The sequence below is a fragment of the Perkinsus marinus genome (genome assembly GCF_000006405.1).
Source record: "Perkinsus marinus ATCC 50983 genomic scaffold scf_1104296939758, whole genome shotgun sequence".
Taxonomy (NCBI): domain Eukaryota; phylum Perkinsozoa; order Perkinsida; family Perkinsidae; genus Perkinsus; species Perkinsus marinus.
The window spans coordinates 271,688-282,241 of NW_003213081.1; the positions used below are offsets into that span (position 1 = coordinate 271,688).

The following is a 10,554-nucleotide window of genomic DNA, read 5'->3' on the forward strand; positions in this document are numbered from 1 at the left end:
CAGATTCCTCACGGAACTCTTCGCCACACAGTGATGAGAGGTAAGCGATAATATATGGTCTCAGGGGAGAACCCACTTCAGAAGTGCTTGATTGGCCCTCCAAAATAGAGCAAACAGGATTTGGCGCGCCTTGTGTGGCACATTCAACGATTTTATTGGATTGATTTTCCCCCTGCCGATTTGGCTTTAGGGCGCGAATCTAGTTTTCTGACTCCGACCTGCGAGGTTCAGAAGGACGGCTCTTCACATCAGCGTCAAAGAGGGAGCGACTTTTCTTTGTTTCTTTCAGCAAGACATGTTTATAGGGACATTTTTCCCCTCTGTTGCAAGATCCAGTTTGGTAGGAGATACACGCACCACGTTCGAAAAGTTTTCTCTTCGAGTCTTTCTTTGACTTTTTATTCTCGTCGTTACCGAAGACTTGATCAGTATCCGCCAAACCACCAAACTGAGCAGAAATCTACATGGGTCTAAATCCTTCTCCAGAACGTCAGCAATCGAGTGACCTTGTTGGTGGTATCCTATTAAGGAACCACGGTATTTATGGTCATAGATCGCAGCTGCTTGAACAATTCTTTTCTCAGCGAGCTGAATGACTTTCAATAAGTAATTGAGCATGGCAAGAGAGTTTACCCCCGACTTTTTGCCACACACCATAAAGATTCCGGTACACCAGCGAATGTAACATTCAACCCACTGAGCAAGCGACGTTATTTTACGAGATTTACCTGTGCGCACGGAGACGGCTTTGCCAGTACTAACATCTTCAGCCTGCTGAATACTTGCTTTCAGTATTTGCATCAGTCTCTCAGTTGATGCAGCGCTGGCTAAGAACTCGGGGGCCGCAATGTGATAGCTCGATAGACGGTTGAGCAAGCGGTAGGGGGCACCAACGTGGCAGGAACCTTCACGTCTGGACCAAATCGATCCTGGATGTCGAAATCCTTGAATTTGTCGAAATCCTCCTTTTCTTGCTCAGACTCCACCCTACGGGGCTTCGCGCCCTGGGCAGCTTTGGCCTGATCTGTAAGGGTCAGAGCATGGAGCTTGGAGACTTCCTCGTGGGCTTCGGCAACACGCTCAGTCATCCTCTTAACAACTTCATCAGAGACGTTCGACAAGAGCAAAGTAGAAAGTATCTTTTCTTTGACGAGCTGCTTCACCAACATCTCTTAGATGCCATCATCAGCAACCTCTCCTTCAAGTAGAGGGTCAACAACATTGCGCCTAACAACAATTGTGCAGTCTACCATGGAATAAAAAACAAACAATATGTTGCTGTTTCTACAACATCTGCTTCAGTCTAGCCTTATTGAGCCACTCTTTAGCTAAGCTCGCAAGATGCGAGTCGCAACACAATATTTGTCCCTTACCGGTCTGGGTGGGAGTTCGCTATGGAGTTCACGAAGACAGTCACTTTGTGACCAACACTTGCAGTGAAGTTAAACGTCGCCAGGGATCGGTTTCACCTTCGTTAACGAGTTAAATCGAAGGAAGTCAGTTCTGTCGCCATCCGGGATTCTCGTCACTATTATTGATGAATGCTATGCGACATGAAGTCCTGCCAAACAGGAGTACTCCTGTTGGAGGATTCTATGAAGTGAATCACAAAGTACTAGGATGCTGTCAACGCTCTGTGCTACAAAATGCCAAGATGCCGGATTGGGAACTTATGTTATGTATTGCTGCCAATCGTATCAACAATTCCACCGCAAAAGATGGTGCTCCGTCTCCTTTCGATACAATAACGGTCTACGGATACTCGTCTAAGCTACCGATTGCTCGCCTCTTGACCGCTAATGATAATGCAGCCAAAGAATGGGAACGATTACGTCCGAATTTTCTCTCCTCGGACCCGCTGTACAACGCTCAAGTGATAGCTGACTGCCGTCGCCGTCTCAAGAGACGTGATCAATTACAATTTTCCGAGAGTTCTGGTTGGATAGGAGACAACACGCTGCAGTGGAGAGCAGCAAGAAGAGCACGGGTACTCAGCCGTTGGAGGCTGGAGATATTGTTCTTATTACCAAAGACCGGAACCCAAAGTTGGGTCAGTCCGTTGAGATGAGAAGTATGAGATTATTGGTGCCATAGGTAAACAATGTTATTCTGTCAAGCCGGTCGTAGGTGGGGCGCCGATGATCGTTCATGCTAGAAGTCTGCGCCAATTCTTTACTTATGATGAGGAAGATCCTAACGTGGAAGAAGATCACCCTACCGGAGATTCAGGTTTCAGCGACGAAGAGCCGTTAGGGGAACCCTGACTCCAAGGTTTCTCACGAAAGGGGAGAAAGCTGTGAGAGTTTAGGGCGTGCGCTTCCTCTAGTAGTACGCAGCCACATAGCGGGATTTAGAGCATGATTACTTCGAGATAGCTATAGTTTATTTGTCACTAACCGTAGCCATATCTTGGCTCAAGTTTCTTTTCTTCTCCTCTGCCTCGCGTTAGCCAATGTCGGCGCCGTCGTCCTCATCGCAACCCCACAACATGGGCGTGCGCTAAATACCCTAATCATTTCTCACCGAATAATGTTCAAGGCTTGTAAGCTCGCCCGATATCTGCGTTTTCGAAAGCATGATCGACGACAGATCTAGCCCAGCAGTCGGCGTCGTACAACGTTCCTCATCGAGCTCTCGGTCTTATGTGCGCGGCGCGGTGGGAGCCCGCAACCTGGACTTGACGATATTGGGGCGTTCGAGTTGACGACGTTTCCGGGGCTTCCTTAGGGCGTTCCCGTGCCACAACGCAAAGGTGACCCGAAGGCGAACGGTGGCGCGAGAAGGAAAAGAGTCCTGGGGCGTGCTTTCTCTCGTGGTATATTTTCTCTCGCGACAGTAGATTGTACTGAGAAATAAATCGCAGGAAACTTGAGTCCCGCAGCGGCATGCGAGATATTGAAGCGCTGGAAATTATTGGTCCAGAATGGCGTCCACCGACGGCCCATACGGCCTCTATGTGAGGCGCTCAGACGGCGAGCAATAGACCATATTGTGAACGGAATGGAGTAGAAGCACGTTGACAGGTGGGCAAAGCATCAACGTATGTACGTCTCGTCTATGGGTCACATACAACAAATACCAGTAGAAGCGAACGGGATTCGCCAGTATTCCATCGATGAAATAGAGCATGGAAACGACCATAGAAGAAGGTAAAGATTGAGTAGGCCTGAGGTGTACCGTGCATGGGAGATACTGTACATGCCATGTACATTGGCGGCTAATTGACAGTTGCCCAGGTCACGTTGCGTTTGAAAAAGTCGTAGATTATTTTGCGCTTGACTCTTGCCAACTCGAATAGGATTCTCTGTACTCATGGCCCATTGTCAACTTGGCAGAACTACTTCTAGCCATTCGGACGCCTTCTCTGACTCATCAACACACGGAAAGGCCTATTTGGTTTTGGCTCGAATAGGTTGCTGATAGTCCGTTCCTCTGCAATTTCGGACTCATAATTCGGGACCGATTGACAACTTGGCTGAGCCAAAGCTAGCACTTCCAGCCGTTCGGATGCTTCTTCTGACTCGTCAACGCACGCAGGGGCCTAGTTGATCAGTGAAGTGTGGGGCGATTCCCGATCCGCCGTACGTCGAGCCAATCTGCAGACTATTCGGAGCTTCGAGTCACTCGAACCAGCTGGAATAGGTCGCTGATCTAGGGCAGGTGCACCCTAGCTCTTTCAGAAGCGCGAAGGAGAAATTGGTGGTACAAAGGAGAAAGAAGTGGCGGGAGAAGAGAAAAATGGCGGGCGGAGAAAACTGTGGCGGGCGCGGAGTAGGTACCACTGTTTGTGCTTGTACAAAGCCAACTTCGATAAGAACGCAAGTAGAGAACATTATCATCAGAATGATGCAATGCAAGAGCTATCTTCTAAATAACTTTGCCCTCATATACTGGCAGTGGCATCGAAGCCTTGTGGCTCACTCCGTCAGATTTCACAGCTTCCAACTCCCTTCTAATACGGTAGAAATTACACTCACTATCAGTGTAAAAAATTGGGGTCGGTGATATCGATATCGGTATCAGTATCCTTCCACAGTGCAATAGTCTCAGTAAACAGTTCCATCACATCATCGCATGCTGTCAGCTTCTTCCTGACGATGCTCCACGACATCCTGCTAGAAGGTATCAACCGACCACGGCCTCGGATAAAGACGAATGCTGTAGTCAATAGTACACTGCCGAACGCGTACATGCTCGAATCAGGAAACAAATAAATTATACTTCGAGTTAGCATGCTAATGATGGTAAAACCAGCTAAGTCTCGAACCCTCCCCGAAGATCAAGTCACAAAGTGACCATATCTTGTGCAACGGGACATGGCTCACACAACACACAATGAGGCTAAGTGAGTCATTCACTGGAAGGTTCAGAATCATAAACTGATTGGTTGCCATTTATTGAATTGATTAATAATTTATCCACTGCAATGGTTTTCTCTTAGCCAAGAGAGAATCCTCTCGACCTTGCTCTTGTCTAATGTGTCCAACGAAGTCATTCAAAGAATGACTAATCGTGTTGCCGAGGCTGACCGAGAGGCTTTCAAGCCTTATGCTCTCACCTTGGCGGATCGGGCTAAAGCCGCTCAGTCGGCGAAACGCCGTAAGGCTGAGTCTGAACGAGAGAAAGAAGATTTCGAGAAGTTCAACAACAACATACAAGCAAGGTTTGGTCCTGACATCAAAGTACCAGCGACCCTTGTCCCCCCTTATCGACTACTCAACCGTTTGGCATCTTCTCCGTATGATCATATCGCAGCACCCGAGTTTTTGGCGAGCGCGGCTTCTACCGAGAGGAGAGGCATTCAGCAAGCCGAAGACGTGAATACTGGTAAGACTGTTGCCATTCGCACAGGTAAGGCCCGTAAAATTTCGTCTTTGCCGCAGTGGGTTGAGTGCTATTGTAGATGGTGCACAGGAATTTTCATGGTCTGTGGCAATAAATCAGAAGTCAATTCACTTGCTATGTTCAAGTACCTACTCAAAGTCATACAGCTAGCTGAAAAACGAAACGTTGAAGCTGCTGTCATATACGATCACAAGTATCGTGGCTCTCTAATAGGATATCATCAACAAGGCCATACTATTTCCGAGGTTTTGCACAGTGACTTGGATCCTTCCTTGTATATCTCCGCGCAGTTCGGTGGTCTTGAAGATGTCGATCATTTGTTCGAGAAGGCTCACGATAAAGTTCCCAAGGAGCCATCAAAGGACAACAAAAGGAGCCAGAAGGATTCTGACCGTGGAGTTTGCATCTATTACCAGACGGGTGACTGTAACAGAGGAGAACGGTGCCCGTTTGAGCATATCCTACTGAAGAAGACTAAGGTTGGTCGCTCCTTCTATGACACTGATGAAAAAGCTGAGCCCAGCGCCTCTCGTAAGTCAGAACCTTCCAGAAAAAACTAGTTTCGCCCCTCCAACTTCGTCATGACAAAGTCTCTGACGTTGTGGATAATGGGGCAGGAAACTTGACTAATTTACATGTCTCTGAGTTTGTTAATCATGCTGTAAAAGCATTCTCTGATATGGCCATCACTCAGTGCCAGAATTTTACTTCCGGTGCAGGCCTTAACTCTCCCAAACCATAGGATTCTGCGGTTCCTATCAACAAAGGTATAACTTCTAATCTCTATGCAATCCTCACCTCAGCCATCTCCACTGTTGGACTTGACTCGTCTTCTCAAGCTCTGTTCTTCCCAGAACTTCCCAGTGGGGGAAGAGGTAACATTCTATCACAAAGTTGATGGTGCTATTAATATTGCGCTGGGACCAACCTGCTCACTACTGGGGGCCAATAGTGCCACCTCGCGGGTTGGTTCGCCACTCAGACCTTTCCTCATCGCTGCTCTGCTCTCTCTATGCGGAGAAGAATTCGAAGGGGAAGCTGAGATTTTACTACAACAGATTGATGAGGGTTGTTCTCTCGGCCAGAACGAACCTATACCATTCTCTGATTGTTGGCCAGAGGCAAAGCCTCGCCGAACAAAGGAAGTCGAGCTTGTGTTAACCAACTATCAATCTGCCGTCACTAACCAAAAATTTCTCGAGGAAATCCTTAAAGAAGAGTGTCCGGTGTCCTTGGGTAGAATGGCCTGCCTAGGGAAGGGAGACAACTTTAAAGGAGTCGTCACACCTGTGGCCTTGATACCCAAGGCCAGCTGTCCGGATTCCGAAGAGTCAAAGAAAGCTGAGCACTTTAGGGTAGTCGAAGACTATCGACGTAGTCACGTGAATCAAAAGGCTCACAAATTCTCTCAAACTGTCTGTCTGCCAAGATATTCGGATATCCAGTTGTTGATCCGGACGCTAATGTCAAGAAGCACCAAGGCAGGGACTCCATTGAGAGCTTTCACCTTGGATATAAAGAGTGCGTATAGATTGGTCGGTGTTAGCCCCCGAGAAGCCCCTAACTTGAACATACGGTGCGATGGGAAACTATACAGGCGTAGGCGGCTACCCTTCGGGCACCGCAACTCTCCCTACTGCTTTTCAAGAATTGCAGGAGCTATACATCGTGCGATAATCTCGCTTCTACAAACATGGTCCTTGTCTCCTTGCTCGGACCTCGTGTCCGGACTATTATACGTGGACGACATGTTATATGTCGGCTCGGAAAGAGCCGACATATACCATTTTCGCGGTAGAAAGGATTAAAGAAGATCCAGAGTTCAGATTCTTTTTTTATACCATATGCCATTTTCGCGGCTATGTCCCTAATAGTATTGATTTGGAGCATGTGTGGTTGTACTCTTGCCTACTCCAAACTGCATTGTGGAGAGAGTGCCAAATTCCTTGGCTTTCAACTTAGTCTCGGCCATGATCGCCCGCAGGCCTCGATCACTGTTCCTTTCAAAAAAATATCTGAACTGATATCGCTTATCCACAAGTTTCTCTCAAGAGGGAATATTGCAGCCAAAGAGCTGTCAAGTCTAGCAGGAAAACTGGTCTGGGCATTACAATGCTACCCTCTGTTGAGGCCTTACCTGGGCTCCTCCTTCCAGTCTATCTGCATGATGGAGCGCAAAAAGTTGCGCCGCGCTAAGCTACCGCGTATGCTTCGTGATGATTTACGTTTCTTGGAGAAATTCTTCCGGGGTACTTCACCACAGAGTCTCTTCTTCGATATCCCCAGCACTGTGAGTCTCGCTCCAGACTCTTTCCGTCTCGTGGGTTGCGATGCTTCCCTGCAAGCCTTGGCCGGTTTCGCCTTAAGCAATCGATCATGGCGATACTGGAGTCTTCCTGTTGCGGTGTCTAATGTTACTATATATACTCTACTCTGACAACCTCCTCTATTGGTCAACAGCGCCCTCGAATTCCCCCATAATTGTACAATCTGATAATGATGGCACTGTTAAAATAGTCCGAAGGATGTTCAGCCGCAAGCCACATCTAATGTGGCTCTTGAGGAAAGCAGCTCAGTATCTACCTACTTTGATTCCCTATCTATCTGTGCACCACTTAGATGGGAAAGAGAATTTAATTGCCGATCGTCTCTCACGAGGCTTTTCTGATAACTTGCCTAGTGATTGGTCTCGTATAGAGCCTCCTCTCGCCTGGCTCGGTTTAACTTGACTGTGTTCCAATATACTCAAACTCTACTTTCAGGTTTGTTGCGTCGATTCGCTCAAAATCGAAGAGCAAAAGTACTCCAATGTGCACGTCCTTCGGGTGGTTTGTTAGCCAATTTCCTCGAAGGAGCTCTGGCACCTACTACGCGGTCTAGTTACAAGAGCGTCGTTTCAATCTACACAAACTTTCTGTCGCCGGAACCGGCATTCCCTCTCAAACTTGAGCACCTACAGCAGTTTGTGTGTGCCATGACCAATAAAACAGGTGGCAGACAAGATTATAAGTTCTCGTCCATCAAGACCTACATTAAAGCACTTCGGTCATGTAATGCCAGCCTCGGCTTCTCCGTAGATCGCCCCGCTGAACAAGGGCTGAATGCAGCCCTACGGGCCGCGAAGCGGGCTCTAGGTCCTGAAGCCGAAGACAGGAAAACTCCTCTCTCCCTCGAAGAGGTTAAGAGCTTCAGTAGACTGACATTTGTCCCTGGCTTGAGAGGAGACCTGGAAATCATACAGGTAGCGAGCCTCTGTGCAATTTTCGGTCTTTTCCGCGCACGTGAAACGTTGCAGCTGGTCAGAGCAGACATCTCTCTACAAGTTGACATGGTTGTCATCAATTTGAAGAAAAGTAAAACCGATCAAATCGGGCTAGGCCGCAGAATCAAAATCGGTTGTGCAGGATGCGCGGACCCTCAAGGGTCCCCCCTCCCCTTCTGTTTTCCCGGACCTCACCTACAACGACTGGCTTGAAGGTATCAAGTTGATTTTCGGGTTCATAAAAGGCTCTCCGAACTCGGAGCAGTGGGGAACCCACTCGTTGCGGAGGACTGGAGCGTGCCTTCTTTGGCGAGCAGGGTATAACGATCTTTTCATAGAACAATATGGGAGATGGACGTCTCACTGTTATAAACGCTATTTGGATAATGTCACCGAGAAGTTCTCTCACCTCTATGCAGCCAGTATGTCTACAGAAGGCTCACCTCGTCTAACACAAGGTCCACAATGGTGTTGGGTACCATCAACTATCTCGGCCTAAGCGTGACGCTCAAAGCGTCTGACTGGGCAAAGCCTTGATGCAAAGCCTGTTGAACCTTCTACCCCGTCGAACTAAAGTTAGTTAGCCCATCACCAGTGTCGGAGTGTGTCTGGATCTGCTTTCAGCCTTACTGATAATCAGTGGCTGTAAGCAGCTCTTCAGTCATAGCCGATTAGCTGCTGTTGCTGTTCGGATCTGGGATCGTTCACAAGGCCCAACCTTTGTTCATCTCACCCCTAGACCTGAGCAGCTCGGCACCGGCGATGTGTTTTCTACCATTAGCACTCGACGTCGCGTTACTGACCTAAGTAGTCTAACCAAAGCTGAAATGTTATTGTAGTTAATCAAATAGGGTGAGAATGGGGCACGGTTCTATTCGAGTTAGCATGCTAATGATGGTAAAACCAGCTAAGTCTCGCACCCTCCCCGAAGATCAAGTCACAAAGTGACCATATCTTGTGCAACGGGACATGGCTCACACAACACACAATGAGGCTAAGTGAGTCATTCACTGGAAGGTTCAGAATCAAAAACTGATTGGTTGCCATTTATTGAATTGATTGCCCTTCCCGCCCCGCCCGAGTGTGTCTGGATCTGCTTTCAGCCTTACTGATAATCAGTGGCTGTAAGCAGCTCTTCAGTCATAGCCGATTAGCTGCTGTTGCTGTTCGGATCTGAGATCGTTCACAAGGCCTAACCTTTGTTCATCTCACCCCTAGACCTGAGCAGCTCGGCACCGGCGATGTGTTTTCTACCATTAGGACTCGACGTCGCGTTACTGACCTAAGTAGTCTAACCAAAGCTGAAATGTTATTGTAGTTAATCAAATAGGGTGAGAATGGGGCACGGTTTTACTGAATCAGCAAGGGATGTACCAGTAATTGTAGGATAATAGGTGCATCAGTAAACAGCTGCATCAACCTTTCAATTTCCCAAGTAGCAACGGAAGCAAAATCATGCCACCCTAAGCCCTTAGTAATTTCAAAGCGAAGAGTGTATCTCATAGCTAACAACAAATTGCTATGCGAACCTATGGGGTCAAAATGCGCATTCACAACATTCGAAATATTCCTACAAACATGGCAAATAGTACGCCCTTCCATCTCTATGACAAATAACGGAGGGAGAAGCACATCAGATTTCTTAGCACGGAAACGATCATTCGAAAGCCGATCTAATCCTAGTACGTGTGACTCATGTCCCTGTGGTGGCGGAAAAAGTTGACGCTTCCGTTCCTGCGAATTGAACCCACGAACTATGCAGGCTCTCAGAAACGCATCGGAGCCGCTCTGAAGACCCACGTAGGAACCAGAGCCAATCACAACACCATCCATGCGAGGTTTCATATATACATACCAAGCAAAATAATGCGCAGATCCCTGAAAATCGCTGATATAGGATATCACATCCTTTACATTGTCAGGCAACTTATGCCTCGCGAGGGACACAAGCATTCTGAAAGCACCATTCAAACATGCCTTCGAAGGATGAGGACTGCTCATCGACGGACCTCGCAGGCGATACACTTCACGTTTCCATACCAGACAGAACCAATAGCGACTGACCGGATGTGAATATACTGAATATTCCTCTCATACTCATTTTCCAACATGAGCGAAAGCACACTCCAAGCCCAGAATTTCTACATAGGGAAAAACACGCCAGGTAAAAATGAACAGAAGAATCCCACGTTAACTGCGACCCAAAGCCGATCGATCTGATAAACCTTGACCACTTCCAATGACTCCCTTATAACGTCAACGAGACAGGGTGAAAGGTGAAGACTGGGAGTTGAGGTTCAAGATGGGGAAATGATCGATGATGCTTGCTACTCGAGAGTATTCATCTGGCGTTAACCGAACGATACCACCAACGGCTTAATAACCCTCAAATACCGGAAAATATGCCGAGAGTAACCCCAACTACTCTAGTCGCCGAACGATAGTAC

The 10,554-nt window shown here is 47.7% G+C and overlaps 2 protein-coding genes across 2 annotated transcripts; one reads left to right on the forward strand and one right to left on the reverse strand.

Moving 5' to 3' along the window:
• Positions 1–827: 827 nt before the first annotated feature.
• On the reverse strand, positions 828–1,169 carry Pmar_PMAR029291 (hypothetical protein; the record flags this gene model as incomplete). Its single annotated transcript, XM_002782384.1, has 1 exon — positions 828–1,169. The coding sequence occupies one exon, from the start codon at positions 1,167–1,169 to the stop codon at positions 828–830; it is 342 nt and encodes a 113-aa protein (XP_002782430.1).
• Positions 1,170–4,502: 3,333 nt separating this feature from the next.
• Positions 4,503–5,405, forward strand: Pmar_PMAR029292 (hypothetical protein; the record flags this gene model as incomplete). Its single annotated transcript, XM_002782385.1, has 1 exon — positions 4,503–5,405. One exon carries the CDS (start codon positions 4,503–4,505, stop codon positions 5,403–5,405), a length of 903 nt encoding a protein of 300 aa, XP_002782431.1.
• Positions 5,406–10,554: the final 5,149 nt, after the last annotated feature.